Source organism: Solanum lycopersicum, chromosome 1, assembly GCF_036512215.1.
Source record: "Solanum lycopersicum chromosome 1, SLM_r2.1".
Taxonomy (NCBI): Eukaryota; Viridiplantae; Streptophyta; class Magnoliopsida; order Solanales; family Solanaceae; genus Solanum; species Solanum lycopersicum.
In genome coordinates, this window is record NC_090800.1 from 91,277,484 (window position 1) to 91,299,587 (window position 22,104).

At 30.0% G+C, this 22,104-nt stretch overlaps 4 protein-coding genes across 4 annotated transcripts; all 4 read right to left on the reverse strand.

Moving 5' to 3' along the window:
* Positions 1-5,712: 5,712 nt before the first annotated feature.
* On the reverse strand, positions 5,713-8,210 carry LOC101257511 (scopoletin glucosyltransferase-like). Its single transcript, XM_019211873.3, has one exon. It carries the CDS (start codon positions 7,298-7,300, stop codon positions 5,855-5,857), a length of 1,446 nt encoding a protein of 481 aa, XP_019067418.1. The 5' UTR covers positions 7,301-8,210; the 3' UTR covers positions 5,713-5,854.
* Positions 8,211-10,324: 2,114 nt separating this feature from the next.
* twi1 (scopoletin glucosyltransferase) lies at positions 10,325-12,203 on the reverse strand. Its single transcript, NM_001328632.2, is given in 1 exon segment — positions 10,325-12,203. A coding segment is annotated over 1 exon segment (1,413 nt). The 5' UTR covers positions 11,923-12,203; the 3' UTR covers positions 10,325-10,509.
* Positions 12,204-14,117: 1,914 nt separating this feature from the next.
* LOC138338982 (secreted RxLR effector protein 161-like) lies at positions 14,118-15,651 on the reverse strand. The gene has a single exon (XM_069290114.1). The coding sequence runs from the start codon at positions 15,030-15,032 to the stop codon at positions 14,253-14,255; it is 780 nt and encodes a 259-aa protein (XP_069146215.1). The 5' UTR covers positions 15,033-15,651; the 3' UTR covers positions 14,118-14,252.
* A 2,244-nt stretch (positions 15,652-17,895) lies between these two features.
* On the reverse strand, positions 17,896-18,795 carry LOC138347300 (uncharacterized). Its single transcript, XM_069295291.1, has one exon. The coding sequence runs from the start codon at positions 18,793-18,795 to the stop codon at positions 17,896-17,898; it is 900 nt and encodes a 299-aa protein (XP_069151392.1).
* Positions 18,796-22,104: the final 3,309 nt, after the last annotated feature.

Sequence of the window (22,104 nt, forward strand, 5' to 3'; positions counted from 1 at the left end):
ATGGTAATTATAATTTTTGGGTCAAAAAGTGTAAGGTTGATAGAGAAATGACAAGACAACATACCGCTCCGCACTTAACGCCTAATTGCAGTTTTGGTCATTCTGATTACTCTTCAATTTGCTGTTTTTTCTTAATCCAATTATTTCTCCTTCATTCCAACAATATTTATTTCTTTGCAATTTGCATACTTCTTAAATTATAAATAAAAGTTCATAATTTAAATATAATAAATTTAATGTCTTAAAAAATATAATTGAAGATGAAAATAAACTAGGAATCAAGCACAAATTATTTTGTTTTATAAAATAGATAACTATTGTTGAACGAAGAATATTAATTTTCAAATTTTATGTCTTGTTTGTTGCTATAATTATTATGTGCTTGACTTCAACTTTTCTAATCAAATCAAATCTTTTGGATATATAGCAACCAAATTTCATTCCTCTTTTTGAGGAAAAGGACTACTATTGAATTAGTTTAACTAGAGTAGTATATATTTTTAGATTGTGTATTTTTTGTATCAATATATTTAACGTTTAGTGTATTTTTTGGAAAAATCTTGGTTCAAATTTTTGTATTTTCCTCAAATGACGGATAATAAATTATGAAAATTTAGTTGTATTTATAAATTTTTAAACTCAAATATAAGGTGATACCTCAAAAGTTCTGTGAAATTTTATTTCATGTAGACTAGATTTTATTTTATGTAGACTAAAAAGGTAAAGTGTACATAAATCTAATTAGTATCTAATAGAAATAGGCAAATTATTTTTGAAATTTTTAAGTAATAATAGAAAAAAACTATAAAGAAAGCATAACAATTCATTTATATTTTTTTTATAGAATGCAATGAGAAGAAAAGAATGCATGCCTCCTATTATTGCTATCTTTTTCTCCATAACTCAATTTTATTATTATTATTATTATTATTATTATTATATATATATATATATATATATATATATATATTATATAATGTTAAATAAGACCCCAAACTTGGCTTTTAGCTATGACTTGATTTGAAATCCATTTTTTCCCACCTTGTGTCCTATGTCTGGATTTTGGATTTTGAAAAGTTTATATTTGCACAATATAAAACACATAAAAAAAATTATTCTCCATAATAATAGAATAAAAAAAATATTCTATCACAATCTTTAAATTGTTTCAATGGTGAAATCCTACTTTCAAACAAATAATGATGAGGAATCTCTGCTTTTTATAAGGCAAAGTACCAAAGGTAATCAAATTAGTGGGAATATATTAAGAAGTGTCTTCCCATAAAGAAACAACTTATAAAATTGATATTTTCCAACCATCTTCTTTTGATTAATTAATTAATTAGAAAAAAAGCTTTTCCCAAACACAACGTTAATCAAGCCTATATTAATTACTACGTTAATCATTCTTGTTTAAAGCTAATAATGCACACCGCTCTGTGTAATCCCATCATACTAGTTGCCCTTAGAGTACAAATTGTTACACTAATTTTAAAATAAAAATATTTCGAGGATATCCTTTTCTTTTTAGGTGTGCTGAATATAGTAGGTATTTAATTTATTGCCTTTTTGATTTGATATACATAACATATTCTAGACAGGAATTATATAAAATACGAGAAAACAAAGTTTGTTATATTGATAAAATTTCGATGCTAAATAATAATTTCTTTTGTTAAATTCATTTTGTTACATATTGATTATAGGTTATATACGAAAAAATCAGATAAATTTCATATCTAATTTCATATTTCTAATAATGAAAACATTTAAATTTAATCATATTCAAGTATTTAAACGCACATAAAACTTTGAAAAACATATAAAAACCATTAATTAAGTGCAAACAATAAGTTCAGATTCTGTATGATGATTTTTTTTAAAAAAAGTGTGTTTATTAATTAAATTATTAGTTTCTTCTCGCATTTGGACTTATCTTGTCAAATTGCTTCAGAAAAATATGTAGTTTGCACTTGTTATAATATATGGTAATTTGGTCCCGTGTAATTATAATTGGAAACTAGAAAAGATATTTGGACATATAATTTTTATTTTATGTATTACTTTTTAATCATAAACATGAATATTGTGGCGAAGATTTATTAGTCAATGGTAGAAATAGTCATTAGTTATTCTTAATATTATCCTTTCATATGTTACAAACAAGATCATATATATTTTTTAATTTCTAAAAATTAAAATAAAGAAATTTTTTACAAAAATATAAATAAGTCAAGTTTTACATTTTCCAAAAAAATAATAAAATCACAATTAATTGGAATCTCAAAATCCAGCCTTTTTTTTGGAGATTTAAAAATTTTTGAATTATTATCTCAAATTACATATTTAAAAGATGTTTAACATGCCCATTGAAATATCAGGGATTTAGGGAGGATAGAATGAACTCAAACGTTATCACCAACTCATAAAAATAGAGAGATTATTTTTCAAAATACCCTCAATTGAAGTGTTCAATAATTGATTTAAACTCATAATTTAAAAATCACACGTCCAAATCCCTATTTTATTTTCCCTTCTTTTTTATATTTGGAAAAATATTGTTGTCCTATATCGGAAAAAAATGAAGATTTTGTTGAGTTTATATGGAAAATAATTATACACTAAACTTATATAGAATTGAAAATAAGATGTGAAGTCAGAATTGTAATTTTATATATTTTAGATTTAAAAATAATAATTTTTAAATAATAATAATTATTTAAATTCAATATTTACTGAATTTCTTAACACTGACATATAATTATTTTTTAATTAAAAACTTTTAGATTCAGCCAATTTCATATTTAAATTTATAATATCACTAATTTTTTTTATTATAGGTCAAACAATATTTTAATAAAAAAAATACTTTAGAATCCTACCTTTTCATCACAACCATTGGGTGATCATATATACATAGGTCTCATATTTAAGCATCAATTTCAAAATTATTCTCTTCCATCGGATTGATGGATTTTGAAGTATATTGCAAAGAGCACTAAAAAGATCTCAAGAACACACAATGAACTATATGATTTTAAAATTAATTAAAATAGGGGATAAGAGAAACATTTATTTTCTAATAATAATTATTATATTTAATGCATGACTTGTACCTTGCCTCTCTCAATTTATTACTATTAAATATTTTACTTATATTATAAAAAAAAAAATACAAATGGTGCTTTGCACCAATATTTGATCTGTATTCTATTTCATGCCAGGGGAAAAAAGTATAATGACTCGAAGTGAATTCATTTTTAGAGTACATGTGACATTATTTGATCCGACATAAAAAAAATAAATTATAAAATAATTTATATTTAAAAAGTATATTAATAGTAAAATAATGTTAATAAATTAAAATAAATTTATACAAATACAAAAACGAATAATCATGGTTCCCGTTTACAATCGTTTGTGTACAATATTGGAATTGTATGAGTACTTCATAATTCATGAAGATGATATATATTCACATTAAAAAGAAGAAAATCCAGGGGAAAAAGTATTACATCATATTTATTGAATTTCTGATCAGAAAATATAATAAAATGATACTTTACATCTGATTATATCAAGTCTTGGAAGTCATCACAAGTTAAGGACACATATTTAATAATACAATAATATTCTCTTTTTTTTTTCGTCTCTTATCATTATCGATCAGTCTTTTAAATAAAAAGACAACTATAAAAATGAAGCGTATTACCATGCCGATTATCACAACAATATAATTCTACGAGTGTGATTGAATTTTATAGAATAGAATATACACCTATTTTTTTTTCTATTTTGAGAGATAAAAAAATATCTATTTAATGAATTCTCAGCTAAATATCAAAGTACGAGGACACAAAAGTATGAAATGAAAAATCAAAGGTACAAAACAATAAAGAAAAGGAATTAATTTATTATAATTACTAATTTGTGCTGATTTGTAATTTGACATTTAATGTAACTAATGACGACATTAATTTATTATTAAAAACAATTAAAAATTAAGTGATACTCCACATGACGTCTAACTAGTCTAAGAAGTCACGAGTTTAGGACACATTTAAAGAAAAAGAAATATATTTGACTTTGAGTCATTTTGATCTTTCCATTCTTTTATTTATTGACATAGTTTTAAGCAAAGTCTACTACTTTGATTTGACGTTGCATGTATTGAGCGTGATACCCCTTATAACTAACATATTTAAATCAAATCTTTAAATTAAATTAAACTATTTATTTCCAATCATTTTAGTCTACTACTTCTAACTTCAAAGGGGCAATATATTTTCACTAAGATTCTCAAAATGTATTATCGTAATCTGAAATCTAATAAAATGACTGCTGTACTATTTTCAAGCAAGTTTTTCTAAAATTTTACTTTAGAAAGTATTTTTTTGTTTTCCACCCAGTGTTAGAAATCCGCATTGGAGCGTCAACTAAATTTGAATCTCGCTCTACAGGGTCCATTCAATTGAATGATGACACTATCAACAAGATTTTCTCCATACCCAAGGCTCAAACTCAAAACTTTTGGTTAAGAATGAAACACTCTCACTAATGTTAGTACTTTAGAAAGTTAATTTGCTCTATCTGATTAGACAAGAAAATCGATGGAATTAAGATATAAAAAAGAAAGTGAAAGTAAAATTTTAAAATTTTGAAGCTTATGGATCATTCGTTGATGTAGCTCAAAGGCTACAGGCCCACATCTACTTCGGCCCAAAAATGAGAAAAAAAAATCTTTTGGGCTTAGACGGAAGGGAAATAGCAGTAAAATGGACGGGCTTTAACTCATTGGGTCGTTCGCCTAATTATTTTCAAATATACACAATAAAATGAAGTAATTAGTTTACGATAAATATAAGCATGTTTTATTAGGAACAATATATAGAATGACAAACTAATAATGTATAAATATAATAGCTTAATTTATTTGTGTTCCATAGCAAATGATGCCGGCTACAGAAGTAGAGAAGAAAACAAGCAAAGAGAAACTTAGTCCTTCTGCGTTGTCTATTCGCAATGGCTCGTTATATATTTAATGTTGTTGTATATAGTTTCTCTCTTACTCGTTTTATACAATTCGATTCAATTGTATATTTTCTGCCCAAATCTCTTTTGCCTTTCTCTCTTTCTCGTTTTATACAAATTCAAATTGTATATAATTTATCTCTTTCTCATTTTATGTAATTCGATTCAATTGTATAGAAATTCAAATTTTAAATAGGTATACAAACACATACAATTGAATTGAGAGGCTAACAACGATTTATACAATCGTTTCTACTGTATATATGTATAGCAATTTTTTTATATATATATATATATATATATGCGATGGAACGCAATTATGCAAACTTTGCTATAACATACAAATTTGAATTTTTTTTTGCTCTATGTGAAAGTTGCCTTATTTATATATACAATAACCAAAAAACAACTATACAATATTGCTTAAATATACACTGGTTATACACTAACTATATATTATGATACACTCAGAAAAAACATATAGCTTAACTATACATAAAAATACACTAGCTATACATGAAGCATGCAATAACGATTCAATATGGTTCGAAAATTTAACTATGAAATCCTCCCAATATTTTGAATGTATAATTCGCCTGAAAAACGATTTACATTTTCAGAATAAGAATATTGATGAAGAATCTGTCTCGTCAATTTTGATGATTCTATATCATGTTGACTTATTACCTTAATATTATTATTAATATTAAAGTATTATTATTATTATTATTTAAATGAAAAAGAAAAAGTACATGTTTTAAAATAGCGGGTCATTTCTATGTGGATTGAGTACTAGGAATCAGACTCAAATTTAAATATACATTTAATCAATTTTAGTACCATACCTACTTACATCTTGCAGTAAATTAGTCAATCCATAGTAAGATGATCCTCCTTCTTCAATGGCTTCTCTTGCCTTTTCCTTATACTCTTTTGCTCTGTTTTTGAATCCCTCTGCTTCTTCACCCACCATTACTCTCTTTATTGCTTTACTTATCTCTTCCCTTTTCACTCCTTCACTTGCTGATGCCTCCCATTTCACTGAACCAACCCCAACCCCAATTCTCAATACATCAGTCACCAACTTCTCATTCAAAAATTGTTCAGCAAATAGAGGCCATGTCACCAATGGCACTCCTGCTGATATTCCTTCCAGTGTAGAATTCCATCCGCAATGAGTCACGAATGCTCCTACACCTTGGTGATCAAGAATCAACACTTGGGGTGCCCATCCTCTTATGATTAATCCTTTTTCTTTTGTTCTTTCCTCGAATCCTTCAGGTAGACACGAGTTCTCGTTTTCTTGTTTGAATATTATTCTTTCTCTGATAACCCAAATGAATTCTTGTCCAGAATCTTCAATTCCCATTGCAAGTTCTTCTATTTGTGATCCAGTGAAGGTTACTCCGCTTCCAAAACAGATGTAAACAATAGAACCTGATTTCTTCGAATCAAGCCATTTCAAGCACTCGTGTTTATCGATACACGATTTCGTTCCTCTTTCTGCTTTATCTTCAATGTCTCTGTTGCACAGCGAAAGCGGCCCAATAGCCCATGATTTATTATCTTGAAATTTGGTGTAATATTCAAAATAATCTGTTTCAAGCTCGTAGAAACTGTTGAAGATTACTCCATAGCTCTTTGAATCCGCCTCCCTGACTTCATGAAATATCTGGAATATAATTGCCTCTTTCTCTTCTAGATCAAACGGAGACAATTGCGTTCTGGTCAGCCTGATTTGATGAGGCAAATTCGGTACAACAAATGTTTCAGAATCAGTTGACACATTCTTGAAAGGTTTATTACGTTTGATACTTTCCGCAACACAAAGAGCAAAGAAACCCGTGCCATGGAAAACAATTCTTGGAATGTTAAATTTGGCAGCAGAATCAGTACTCCAAGGGTATAACATATCTGAAACAATACAATCGGGACGACACTCTTTAACAAGATTCTCAAATGGTTCTTGCATCATAGCTGTAGCTTTGAAGAAGTTGTTAAACAATACAGGGGAAGGAACGAGATCGAGGCGTTCACATCCTTCAGGCAAATCATTCTCCACAGCTTGAAATGTTATCAGACGGATGTCAATTTCGATACCTAAATGCTTGTTTCTTTCAATAGAATCAGAGAAAACCGATTCATTGAGAGGGGTAGTGATTATAGTGGCCTTAACACCGCGCAAAGCAACGAGTTTAGCCATGTCTAGTGTAGGAATCATGTGGCCCTGAGCCATCATGGGAAAGAAGAAAAAATGAAGTGGACTCATACCTTCAATATTCTGTTTTTCTGGGAATGTGCTTATTAGTTCTGTTTAGTTGTAATTGAAGGATTGCATAATACTCCTATATTATAGAATTTTTTTTATAACTGTGTAAAATTTGACTTATTGTTCAAAACAGGGAAATTGTTGAGACAAATTTATTGCCTTTTTGCTATTACTTTGTAATATTCTTTTACGTTTTTTGCACTAGATGATTTCAAATTGTCGGCCACTCTTGAGCTACATTGTTCATCGACTCATTGCCACCACCTAACTTTACCATCTTTCTCATAAAAAAATTGCGCTGTGCCAAGTTACTGTTGCAAATCCAGTGTACAATTGTCTTGTTATGTTTCATGATCCAGCAGTTTGATGATCAAGAATCATGAATCAGCGATCGGACTACAACATCCACCGACTGGGGATAACATCTACAAAAGAAACAATTCTCAATAATGAGCTGTGTTTGTGATTGACTGCCTATTGGAGTAACTGAGTTGCAGAAGTTGTATGGACATAGTGAAAGAAACAACTTCTTAATTAGAATACCATCGGAGACGACGGTTGATCAAATGCAACAAAGAATCAACTCAATGAAAATATTGCCACCAAGAACTAGAGCCGTCAATATTTGGGTCGGAATAGCCTAATCCGAAATTTGATAGGGTTTTGAAACCCATTTAATAAAGGGAAAATTGTATAAAATAGCAAACTAATAACCTAAATTAAATGGAATAGCTAGGGTTTGATTTAATTGTGCTCCATAGTAAACGTTGGCAAAAATTTGCCAGACGTCTCTCTCCCAGAAGTCTCGCTCGCCACTCTCCCATTCTCGCCTCTCTCGCTTTATACACAGAAGTGTATAATTTCTGTTTCTGTTTTGTATAAAGCGAGAGAAAATTGTATATACACATGCAAAAATGTATATCTTCCTGTTATACACTTAATTATATAATTTACAAACATTTTACTTTAAATATTACAGAGAAAAATGCCAAAGAATTATAAAATTGTGAATTATACAATTGCAGTGAAATACAATTTTTTCTAGCTTTATACAACAGAAGTGTATATATTGTGTTTCTGTTTTTGTATAAAGCGAGAAAAACATATATCTTCTTGCTATACACTTATAATTATGCAATATACATACATTTTAATTCGATTCAACTGTATGCAAAGCTAATTATACAATTGCAGCGAAATAGGCCAGTGAATTATACAATTTAGGCCAGCGAATTATACACTTTTATATGTATCACGAATTATACAGTTTTTATGTTTGCTATGGAGCGCAATTATGCAAAGTTTGTTATATTATACAAATATGATTTTTTTGTTTGCTATATGTGAAAGTTGCCCTTTAATAAAAGAGTTTTTTAGCTCAGCCTGAATAAGTCTGTTGATTTGTGGGCTTGTGAAATATCGATAGAGCCGGCCCGTGGATCAATAAAAATTAATTAAAAAAAGAGAAAATGACATGAATCCATCCTTTAAATTCTTTTAATACCATTATCGCCTATTAATTATAAAAATTCTCACAATTCCTCATTTTACCCATCAAATTAATGTATCAGCGCATCAGATTAATGTATCTCGTGCATCAGATTAATGTATCATGTATAAAATGTACATCAATTAGTGTATCATGTATAAAGTGTAATGTATCTTACTTAACGTTTAATGTATCTCGTGCATTAGATGAATGTATTTGCATATTATTGTATCAATTTGAGATATTTCTATAATTATAAACTTATAAGGGATAAATTATAATTTTGCCTCAAAAGTATGTAATTTTTGTCTTTTGCTCAAAACATGATATAATTTTAAAATTAAAAATTAAAGAGAGTACAAACTCAAAACAATTATATTAATATTTCTATTTAGATATTTATATTTTTACTTGAATTTTTTTTTTAATAAATATTATAAATATAATTTCATTTGTGAATTAATTAACAAGTAATAACATTAACATGATATAATACAATTTTATCAATATTTCGATAATATTTTAAAATTATAATTTATAATTTAATTTAATAATTAAAAAAAAATACTAATCCGTCAAGTTCATAGTCCACGTACATTTATTAAGACAATAATTTTTTAGCTCACGCTAAGAATGGGCTAGCCCAAGAAGAATACACACCTCCAATTCTTTTGTTACTTTCCAAAAATGACTATTCTAGCTTACTGTATGCTTTCTAGGTTATGGCGGCATAAATAAATCTCTAAGGGGTCATATCATATGAGGGATAATATTCAAAATATAAAAATATTATATCATGCATTTAATTAGGATTTTAGTTAGTTCTAAAATTATTTATTTCATCCATTTATATTATAATAATGGTAAAAGCTATTATATACTACTATATTTTTAAAATGGAGATAAACTTTTTTTATTTCAATACTGGATAAACCACATAGATATTTACACAGGAGGGCGGACCCACAGGTAAGCCAAGATTCATCTGAATCTTTAGATAAAATATTACATCATATATATAAAATAAATTTTTTATATTTACGTGACTATATATATTTTGAACCCTTAATGACAAGAAAAATAAGATAGTCCATTAATAAGTTCCTTTGAACCTATGCATTCTGTTTTTACGTTTTCTTTTTTGTAATAAAACATGTTAATAATGTGATTTTGAATCCAAAAGAATTCAAAGATCACATTTTGTTGACTGATTTACACGCTTATATATTTTCTTTTTAACCCCTAAATGAAAATTTTTCTTAACACTGATTACATATGTATGGACATTATGAAAAGAAAAAATAAACATGATTTTACAAAAGATCACACCTGTAGAGGGAATATGGTCAAACGAGAATGACAGAAAATGGTAGAGCCCAGAGTACTTAATTTTGGAAAACTATAGTCAAAACAGTTAGGCTGGGCGAGTAATTACAACTTAAATGAACTTGAGATCTGGCGTGCACTCACAAAAGTCTTTGGCCTTGTGGATTTATTCAACAACACATATTCAATAAATCAATTAGTACTAATTATTCCATTTTAATTCGATGTATTATTCAAATGTCGAAATATTTTAACGTTGAATTTCGAGATGATTGATCTTGGATTCTATTGATGTCATTAATTATGATGAAGAAGTACGTAATATGATCAAATCAGCAAAACAGAAGACAGAATATAGAAACACACATGTTTTTTCTTTTTTTTGCATCACTAGTTAACGATATGAAGTTATGTCTTGTATCAAAGTAGCCCATCCATTGTAAGATGATCCTCCTTCTTCAATAGCTTCTCTTGCCATTTCTTTGTACTCTTTTGCTCTGCTTCTGAATCCCTCTGTTTCTTCACTCGCCATTACTCTCTTTATCGCCTTTGCTATTGCTTCTCTTTTCACTCCTTCACTAGCTGTTCTCTTCCATTGCTTAGAACCAACACCAGCTCCACTTCTCATTACCTCAGTCACCAACTTCTCATTGAAAAACTGTTCCGCAAATACTGGCCATGTCACCATTGGTACCCCTGCTGATATTCCTTCCAGTGTCGAGTTCCATCCACAATGAGTAACAAAAGCTCCAATAGCTTCGTGATCAAGAATCAGCACTTGGGGTGCCCATCCTCTTATGATTAAACCTTTTTCTTTTGTTCTTTCCTCGAATCCTTCTGGGAGCCAATCTTCATTCCCTGTTCTGATAACCCAAATGAAATCTTGTCCAGAGGCTTCTAGCCCCATAGCAAGTTCTTGCATCTGTGCTGTAGTGAAATCTGCTGTACTTCCAAAACAAACATAAACAATGGAACTTGATTTCTTCGAATCAAGCCATTTCAAGCACGCGTGTTCATCGATAGATGATTTCCTCCCTCTTTCCGCTTTATCTTCAATATCCCTATTGCACAGCGAAAGCGGACCAATAGCCCAATTTTTTCTACCTACAACCTTAGTGTAATGTTCAACATAATCTGATTCAAGCTCATAAAAGCTATTGAATATAACTCCATAGCTCTTCGCATCCGATTCCCTCACAGCTTTAATCATGGGAGCCATACCCGTCTCTTCATCCGATTGCTCAAACGGAGACAACTGTGTTCTAGTTAGCCTAATTTCATGTGGCAAATCCGGTACAACAAAAGTTTCAGTATCCGATGACACATTCTTGAAAGGCTTATTACGCCTGATGCTATCGCCAACACAAAGCGCAAAGTAACTAGTTCCATGGAATACAATTCTTGGTATGCTAAATTTGGCTGCACTATCAGTAGTCCATGGAAGGAACATATCAGAAACAAGACAATCAGGGCGACATTCTCCAATAAGCTCCTCAAATTCATCTTTCATCATAGCCGCAGCTTTTAAGAAGTTTGGGAGTTTGTCATCAGAAGGTACAAGATCAAGACGCTCACAATCTTCAGGCAAATCATTCTCCTTAGCTGGGAATTTTAGTAAACGAATATCAATTTCAATACCTAAATGCTTGTTTCTCTCAATAGCTTTAGAGAAAACAGATTCATTGAGAGGTGTTGTGATTATAGTGGCTTTAACACCACGACAAGCGACAAGCTTCGCCATGTCAAGTGTAGGTATCATATGACCTTGAGCCATCATGGGAAAGAAGAAAAAATGTAGCTGACCCATTTGTGGAAATGCTTGAATGAAACAAAGAGGAGTAAATACTTTTTGAGTTGTAATTGCATTAGTGTCACGTTATATATACGTCGAATTGTTTGAAGACTTTCGTTGAAGTTGCATAAGAGATTAACTTGTTATTCAAGTTGGACGTAAAGAAGTCACGTAAGCACTCACGTGGTTGATTTAACAGACAAACACTAAACAACTCATCAAGGTTTTATTAGTTTAAGATCGGAATATTTCGTGATCATAACTATTTTATATATAAAATCATGACTAAACATATATCGATTTTAATAAATATCTAATAATCGGAGGTGAAATAAATTCAATCTCAAAAATAACTGCCTTGTCAATGAAGGAAACGGCAATAGCGGGGACCAGCGTATGGAATTTCTTGAGATGTAACTTTACAGGTGACATATGCCCTTCCGTCACAAGTCAATTGAAACACAAACTTTCCTTTTATTATTTAAGTTAATTTAACGACAAGTGTTTTGTTCAAAGACGAAAATACATGTGCGAGTCAGTTCGATTGAGACATTGGATACTACCACTCCGTCCATCATCTATTATACCGATATTCAATAATATTTATTTGATTTATAAAATTAATAAATAATTTAATAAATTTATCATAAAAATTAGAATATTGATTTTTAATATTTAAATGACTTATGTTTAGTAACAGTTATTTAATAAGATAACCTTTATCATTTATTATTTTTAATCATTATTTCGAGTCATTTGTCTTTTTATGTTAAATCAACGGTCAACGATTATTATTAAGCAGAAAGAAGTACAAATCATCTAGAAGATGACAAGATGCATTTTGTTCATTAGCTGCTAAATTATTGCAGTAGGAACCGGTAATTGCCATTTGATTTTGGCGGAATACTTGAGAAGGTGGTGGTCACGAGGCGGATATAGATAAGGTTCGTGGGGTTCTATTGAAGTCGGTAAATTTTTAAAAAAATATATTTACATTATAAAATTAAATATGTATTAGCTCATAAATTCTAATAATATTTTTTGACGACTCAATAATAATAATAAAGAATAATGTATAACTATTCCCTAGATTTATGTCAGAAATTTTAGATACACATTTATATTATAATAAGGTTATATTACCTCTTAAATTTAATTTATTAATAATTTTCTATCTTTTTCGGCCTACATGACACTATCTTGTAAGCTTGGTTGATTTTTTTTCAAGATAGTGTCACGTAGCCGAAAAGTGAGAAAATTATTTATAAAATAAATTCAGGAATGTAATAGGATATTGGTATAGTATAATTGTATCTTTGAAATTTTGAGCATAGATTGAGAGGATATTCATGTATTTTTCATAATAATAATAATAATAATAATAAAAAGAATTGTACAAATGCTCCTAATTCCAACTCCACACCACTTCAGCAAAAATAATTGATTTATTGACCTAGACGTTGGAGTTCATAACTATTTTTTCCATGAGTTTACAACTCTTTATCTTTTCATATTGTTGAATCGTATTGATATGATATATTGTTAAAAAAAATTAATTAGAGATATACAATAGATTAATAGTAAGCTAACATTACTAGTGATTTTTTAACTCTAAATTCAACTACCATTACTTTGATCTAAAGGATAATATAGAAAAAAACACTTTTACTGCTATTCACTTTTAATTATCACATTTTACTTCACAATAATCAATTTCATAAACTCTTAATTTGTAGAAATAAAATTAAGAGGGCAAAGATATAAAGACACCTAGGAGTTGAGAACACTCTATTATTGAGCTAGTATTTAGAGTATAATCTATAAACTCTTAATATTGAAAAACAAGAATAATTGTTGTAAAGAAAGCTCAGAATATAAGAAGAAAAAGACAAGAAGTATAAGATAGAGGAGATAATTTTCTTATTCAAGTATGTATTACAAAAGGTGAATGATATCTCTATTTATAGTGTTGAGATATCACCCCAAAGGCCCCCATGATAAATGTCCAATTAGTAGGTACATAGTTATCCAAATGATTCTTATCACCTTGGGAACATGTATACATGAATACAATTAAGTTTTGAGTAAATCTAAAGGACAATCCACACAATTCAATGGATTTATAACATTCCCCCTTGGATGTCCATAGATTATGTGCCTCGTTAAAACCTTACTAGGAAAAACCCAGTGGGAAAAAGCCTAGTGAAGGAAAAAGAGTACACATATCTCATAATATGCTTTGAATGTTGCCTCATTAAAAACCTTACCAGGAAAACCCAACTTGGGACAAAACCATAGTTAAGGAAAAGAGTACAACGCGTATTTCGCTCCCCCTGATGAAAACTTTACTTGATATCTCGGAGACGGCGCATTCCAATCTTGTATCTCAACTTCTCAAATGTTGATGTTGGCAATGCCTTAGTGAATAAATCAGCAAGATTATCACTTGAACGAATTTGTTGAACTTCTATCTCACCATTTTGTTGAAGATCATGCGTGAAAAAGAACTTTGGTGAGATATGCTTTGTCCGGTCTCCTTTGATGTATCCTCCTTTCAATTGAGCTATACATGCAGCATTATCTTCGTACATTGTGGTTGGTATATTCTTTTTCAAAGAAAAACCACACATTTTCTGAATATGATGGGTCATTGATCTCAACCAGACGCACTCTCGACTTGCTTCATGGATGGCTATTATTTCTGTATGATTTGAAGAAGTGGCTACCAATGTTTGCTTCATTGATCGCCAAGATATTGCCGTGTCTCCACATGTAAACAAATAGCCTGTTTGTGATCGAGCTTTATGCGGATCTGATAAATACCCTGCATCTGCGTAACCAATCAGTTCTGATTTGGATTCATTGGAATAGAATAAACCCATGTCCATGGTCCCTCGAAGATATCGAAGTATGTATTTAACACCATTCCAATGTCTTTTTGTTGGGAAGGAACTGAATCTTGCCAGTAGACTTACTGCAAAACAGATATCTGGTCGAGTATTGTTAGCAAGGTACATTAGTGCCCCGATCGCACTAAGATAAGGAGTTTCATCACCAAGAAGCTCTTCATCATTCTCTTGAGGTCGAAATGGATCTGTATTGATGTCAAGAGATCTTACCACCATTGGAGTACTCAATGGATGTTAGTTATCCATGTAAAAACGCTTTAGTATCTTTTCTGTGTACGTTGATTGATGAACAAGTATTCCATTTGACAAATTCTCAATCTGTAGACCAAGACAAAATTTTGTCTTGCCGAGATCTTTCATTTCAAATTCTCTTTTCAGACACTCAACAGCTTCTAAAAGCTCTTTACGAGTTCCAATGATGTTCAAATCATCAACATACACAGCTATTATTACAAATTCAGACCCCAACCGTTTAATGAAAATGCAGGGACAAATCGGGTCATTTTTGTACCCTTTCTTTAACAAATATTCACTCAAACGATTGTACCACATCCTTCCTGATTGTTTCAGTCCATACAGAGATTTCTGAAGCTTTATTGAACAAGTTTCTCTTGAATCTTTGTATGTTTCAGGCACTTTAAATGCTTCAGGAATTTTCATGAAAATGTTGTGGTCCAATGAGCCATATAGATAGGCTGTGACAACGTCCATTAGACGCATTTCAAGTTTTTCATGAACTGCCAGATTTATGAGATATCTAAAGGTGATTGCATCTACCACTGGAGAATATGTCTCCATATAATCAATGCCAGGTCTTTGAGAAAAACCTTGAGCAACGAGTCGGGCCTTATATCTCATGACTTCACCTTTCTCATTTCTTTTTCGTACAAAACCCATTTGTACCCCACTGGCTTGATACCTTCAGGTGTTCGGATTATTGGTCCAAAAACTTCACGTTTTTCTAGTGAAGCCAATTCAGCTTGAATTGCATCCTTCCATTTTGGCCAATCATTTCTCTGTCTACATTCGTGAACAGATTTTGGCTCAAAATCTTCATCTTGTTGCATTATTTCAATAGCAACATTATAGGCAAATATGTTGTCAATCACAACATTATTTCGGTTCCACAACTTTCTCGTCGAGACATAATTCATTGAAATTTCATTATTTTCAGAAGTTCGAACCTCCTCCTCATCATGTGTTATGACTTGGGTCTCATCTTGAGAAATTTCTTTCAACCCATGATCATCTTGATCATTTATTCCTTTTCTCTTTCGAAGATTTTTATCCTTGGAACCAATTGGTCTACCACACTTCAAATGTGGTCTAGACTCATTTGCCTTAACAATTTGTCCCGTCAGGATATCAACTCGAACTGGAGCATTAACAGCTGGAATATGCGATTTAGTAATCCTTGGAAGATTCGTAAATGCATGTGGTAGCTGATTTGCAATGTTCTGCAAATAAATTATTCTTTGAACTTCTTGCTCACATTGGTTTGTTCGAGGATCCAGATGAGATAGAGATGATGAATTCCAATCTATCTCTTTTCCCAATGACTTATGTTCTCCCCCTAATGTTGGGTATACTGATTCATCAAAATGACAATCAACAAATCTTGCCTTAAATAAATCTCCAGTCATAGGCTCCAAATATTTTATGATTGAAGGAGATTCATACCCAACATATATCCCCAACCTTCTTTGCGGCCCCATCTTTGTGCGTTGTGGTGGAGCAATTGGGACATACACCGCACATCCAAAAACTCTAAGATGGGAAATGTTTGGCTCTTGACCAAAAGTCAATTGTAATGGGGAGAATTCATGATAATTGGTTGGCCTTATGCGCACAAGTGTTGCTGCATGCAAAATAGCATGCCCCCACATAGACACAGATAACTTTGTTCTCATTAGTAATGGTCTAGCTATCAATTGCAGACGTTTAATCAATGATTCTGCTAGACCGTTTTGAGTGTGAACATACGCAACTGGATGTTCAATAGTTATACCAGTAGACATACAATAATCATTAAATGCCTGAGATGTAAACTCACCAGCATTATCTAGACGGATTGTCTTTATTGTATAGTCTGGAAATTGTGCTTTCAATCTTATTATTTGAGCCATCAATCTCGCAAAAGCCATGTTGCGAGTTGATAATAAACACACATGTGACCATCTTGTAGAAGCATCTATCAAGACCATATAATATTTAAAGGGTCCACATGCAGGTTGAATTGGTCCACATATATCACCCTGTATACGTTCCAGAAACGCAGGGGATTCAATTCCAACCTTAACTGTTGATGGTTTAATGATCAACTTTCCTTGAGAACAAGCAGCACAAGAGAATTCCTTTGATTGAAGGATATTTGGGCTCTTTAAGGTGTGTCCATGTGAATTCTCAATGATTTTGCGCATCATATTAAATCCAGGATGGCCCAACCGGTCATGCCAAATGATAAAATCATTAAAATTAGTAAACCTTTTGTTTACTATGACATGTGATTCAACTGTACTTATACTTGTATAGTACAACCCAGAAGAAAATGCAGGTAATTTTTCATGCACAATTTTCTTCTCAACATTAATTGTAGTAATGTAAAGGTATTCAACCTTTCCTTCATTAGCCGTCTCAACATGATAGCCATTTTGGCGAATAACTTTGAAACTTAATAAGTTTCTTTGAGACTTACTACAATATAATGCATTATCAATGCTTAATATTGTCCCTCCAGGTAGTAATAAGGTCGCTCTTCCAGAGCCCTCAATTAATTTTGTACTACCTGATATTGTGTTGACATATGCCATTTTCATAAACAAATTAGAAAAGTATTTCTTTTCTTTTAATATTGTATGCGTTGTAGCACTATCAAGAAGGCATACATCTCCATTACTCATCTTGAATCCAACTGACAACTGGGGATTTCTATTAATTTTCATTAAAATAAAATACATCAAAAGAAGGAAGAAACAAAATTAACAACAGAAATTTAAATACTTCAACATAAATAACATGATAATTAAAAATACATAAGTAAAATATTAACAAACTTCATTCCCCAGCTAAAAGATCAAAATCAGTTTCGATCTCCAAAGAAGTCATCAACTTCCATATGAGTAATGTCACCAAGGCCATCAAAAACATCATCCTTTAAAGCCAAATTTGCTTCAACATCCTTATCATATTTCTGAGATGTTCCCGGCTTATCATCATCTTTAAGAGTCATATGTGACTCAGCTCGAGCATTGGAAGAGGAAGCACCACTTTTATTTCCTTTCTTTTTAAAGGAATTTTGATAGAGCCTTACAAAATGTTCATGTGTGCGACATTCATTCTTCCAATGGCCTTTCATGCCACAACGACGACAATTACTTTTTGAGGGGTTATTTTGAGAACTCATGTTGTTCTCCCTTTTATTATGACCACCACCTTGACGATTAGTGTATCGTCTTTTATCTTTGCCACGTCCCCGTGCATTATTATATCCCCGATGATCATCTCCTTTTACTTTAGATTGATCACGTGCTTCCACCACATTTGCCTCCGGTAATGGAGCAGCTCCAATGGGATGAGCTTCATGATTTTTCATTAAAAGAGCATTATGTTGCTCAGCCACCAACAGACATGAGATTAGTTCAGAATATTTCTGAAAACCCTTTTCACGATATTGCTGCTGCAATATCACATTTGAGGCATGGAAACTAGTAAGTGTCTTTTCCAACATGTCCTCATCTTTTATAGTCTCCCCACATAATTTCAACTGGGAGGTTATCCTGAATACAGCAGAGTTGTATTCAATCACGGTCTTAAAATCTTGAAATCGTAAATGCATCCACTCATAACGAGCTCTTGGCAACACTGTTGCCTTTAGGTGGTCATATCTCCCCTTTAAATCAGTCCACAATTCAAGTGGATCTTTCACCGTCAGATATTCTATCTTCAGGCCCTCATCAAGATGATGACGAAGGAAAATCATAGCTTTCGCCTTATCTTGACTCGATGCTTCATTTCCCTGAGTAATAGTGGCATCAAGACCTTTAGCAGCCAAGTGAATCTCAGCATTGAGTACTCATGAAAGATAATTCTTTCCAGAAATATCTAATGCCACAAACTCAAGTTTGGATAAATTCGACATAATGAAATTATGAGAGAATATGTGAATCAAATAAAAATATTTATATAATACCTTTGCAAGTAGCAACTTCGTGCTGATAACGTCTTGTAAAGAAAGCTCAGAATATAAGAAGAAAAAGACAAGAAGTATAAAATAGAGGAGATAATTTTCTTATTCAAGTATGTATTACAAAAGGTGAATGATATCTCTATTTATAGAGTTGAGATATCACCCCAAAGGCCCCCATGATAAATGTCCAATTAGTAGGTACATAGTTATCCAAATGATTCTTATCACCTTGGGAACATGTATACATGAATACAATTAAGTCTTGAGTAAATCTAAAGGACAATCCACACAATTCAATGGATTTATAACAATAATAAAATATTTACAATTTTTTTTTTATGAAGTTCAAAATGAACCACGAAATAATAAAGTTTCTTAACCTGTTGATTTCAGACACCTAATTAAAGAAAACGTAAATAGAACGTTAGCTATTTTTGTATGGTCTTTTTTTGAAAAAAGAATTGTATTATTTATAGAAGATCATTTTCTTATAAAATAAGAAATTTTAAAAAAGGTTGAAGGCATCAACAAAATCTTAAAGTTGTCCACATAATTCACTTAAACAACTCAATTAAGATTTGTACCTATTGAACATTTTGACTATTATAAATTTGGACTATTTAGACACTTTATGCATACGTGACATAAAAATGTAACCCATACCTAGTTAGCCGTGTGAATCATTTAATCAACACTTTTTTAATTTTTCATTATCATTATTTTTTTAAAAAAAGAAAATCATATTTCTTTCTTCTTTAAAATTACATACTACTGCCACCAATTTTTTGTAACAAACAAAATCTACCACCTTACATTTTTTTATAAATCTACTTCTTCCTTTCTTCCTTTATGCTTAAATTTGATAAGAAATGGAGTCAATTATCTATATTTTCTTTATCGAAAAAAATGAAGAACATAATCTAATTTTTTATCAAGAGAATGGAGTTCATCATTCACTTTTTTGCCGAAAATATAGAGGCTACAACAATGCCGCCGATCCACACTCCTCCTTACTTTATAACGAAACATAAATAGAAAGTAAATTTAAAATCAAAATAAAAATAAATGAAATAATTTTTTTTAAAGAAAAAAACTAAAAAGAAATATACTATCAATTAAGATAATATAAAGATAAAAAAGAATAAGATAAATTCATACTCAGGTATATGTTAAAATCTCCATTTAGAAAATAACAATGGTGAACAAGAGTTGATTTTAGTGAGAGAAGAAAAGGAAATGTTTGGGTTGGTGTCGGGTGCAGGGTGAGTGTGATGATTGCAAAATAGATTTTTCTTTTTTTTTTTGGTTGAAATTCTTTTTCTTTTAAGATTTAGATTTTTTAATTTTCAAAATTTATTTAGATAATTATTTTAAATTTAAATGTCATATGTCTTCATTGGATTTGTTATTCTGCATTTGTGTTACACGTACTTTCTGTTTTGACCAGGTCTAAGAAAAATGTCTGATTAGTATTTATTTTTTAAGATTTCGGTATCTAATAATATATATATATATATATATATATATATATATATATAAGAGGATCATAGAGGAGGTGATGTGACACCTCTTTATGATCTCCATTCATTTTTTTCTTATTTTTCTTCTTTTACTTGACATTTTTTCTTATAAACTTATACCTCTTTAATTATATAAATTCTATTCTTAAAATTAATATTAATAATATTCATAACTCTCAAACCTTTCATATTCATAACCTCTTAAGCTTCTCATATTTATAACTTCTAATTATTTAATGTGAAAGGTTATATTTACACTATAAAGTCATATTAAAATTGTGTGTTCTTTTGTAGTCATCTTTGGTTAGAGAATTAGTGAAAGACATGTTACAATATTATAAACTTTGAGGTGCATTATTTTTTCAAATATTATTTCATATATTACTTTTAATTAGCAAGTAAGGCTAATATGTCAGCATATTTTTATTTCTTCTAGATATATTATTTTGTTTTGTTATCTTCGAGATTCATTTTATGAATAATAGTGTATCTGTTATTATTTTTCTTGACTCTTGTATATAGGATAAAATGATAACATCAAGCAATGAAGATTAATGGATTTTGAGCTATATATATCGATTATTCTTTATTTTTTTAAGTGCTTAAGAAATAATATTTCTATTATATATTTTTCTTTTAAATTAGTCATATTTTGTCAAAAATGATTATGTAGGAGAATTTATGATTAAATTAAATGTAATCTTTCCTTATTCATTATGAGATATAATATTTTATTCTGTTAACGTTGAGATTCATTTTAGGACTAATAATTTCTTTGTTATTATTTTTCTTCACTCTTGTATATAGAATGAAATGAAAATATCTACAAATGGAGATTAATGGATTTTGAGCTATATAGTAATTAGTCTTTATTTTTTTAGGTGATTAAGAAGTAATGTTTCTATTAAATTATTTCCTTTTGAATTATTTATGTTTTGTCAAAAATGATTATATGTATTTAAATGTAAGTTTCTCCGTATTCTTTATCTTTTTTTTTTTTGGTAGATAATTTTTTAACTTATTTAATCAGATTTGCCAATTATAGGAGATATATTTATAATGAAAATGGTTAGACATTCTTGCATAACTTGAGTTTACAAGAAAAAATAATTTGATATGTCTAATATAATTACAACTCTTTCTTTGTTGAATCATACATTTAATATTATTTGTTTGTGTTCATGAAGATAGAAATTATAAGTTTTTAGTTAGAAATATATTTAATTTATTCTCTTTAGACCTCTATATGATTCTTAGATAATTTAATTATATTATAATAATAACACTCTTCAAAAATAATTATTTGTTCAGGTAAATTCATCTCTCACTTTTTTTTATTGATAATATTAGTTTATTGTGTTTGTGGCATATAATATTTTAAAACATAGAAGTAGAAAATGAGTAAATGAATATCGATATGTTACTTAAAGAAATAGATACATATACTTTCATAGTCTAGTGAAACAATTTTTATTAACAAAAATAATAGAACATAAGAATATAAAGTTAATTTATAATTTTAAAAATACACATAGTTTTATTGAAAATAAATTATTTATTAATATGTAAAATTGAAATTCTT

Coding starts and splice junctions, on each gene's coding strand:
- LOC138338982 (XM_069290114.1), bottom strand. CDS start 15,032: ATGGTGGTAAGATCTCTTGACATCAATACAGATCCATTTCGACCTCAA.
- LOC138347300 (XM_069295291.1), bottom strand. CDS start 18,795: ATGATTTTCCTTCGTCATCATCTTGATGAGGGCCTGAAGATAGAATAT.
- LOC101257511 (XM_019211873.3), bottom strand. CDS start 7,300: ATGAGTCCACTTCATTTTTTCTTCTTTCCCATGATGGCTCAGGGCCAC.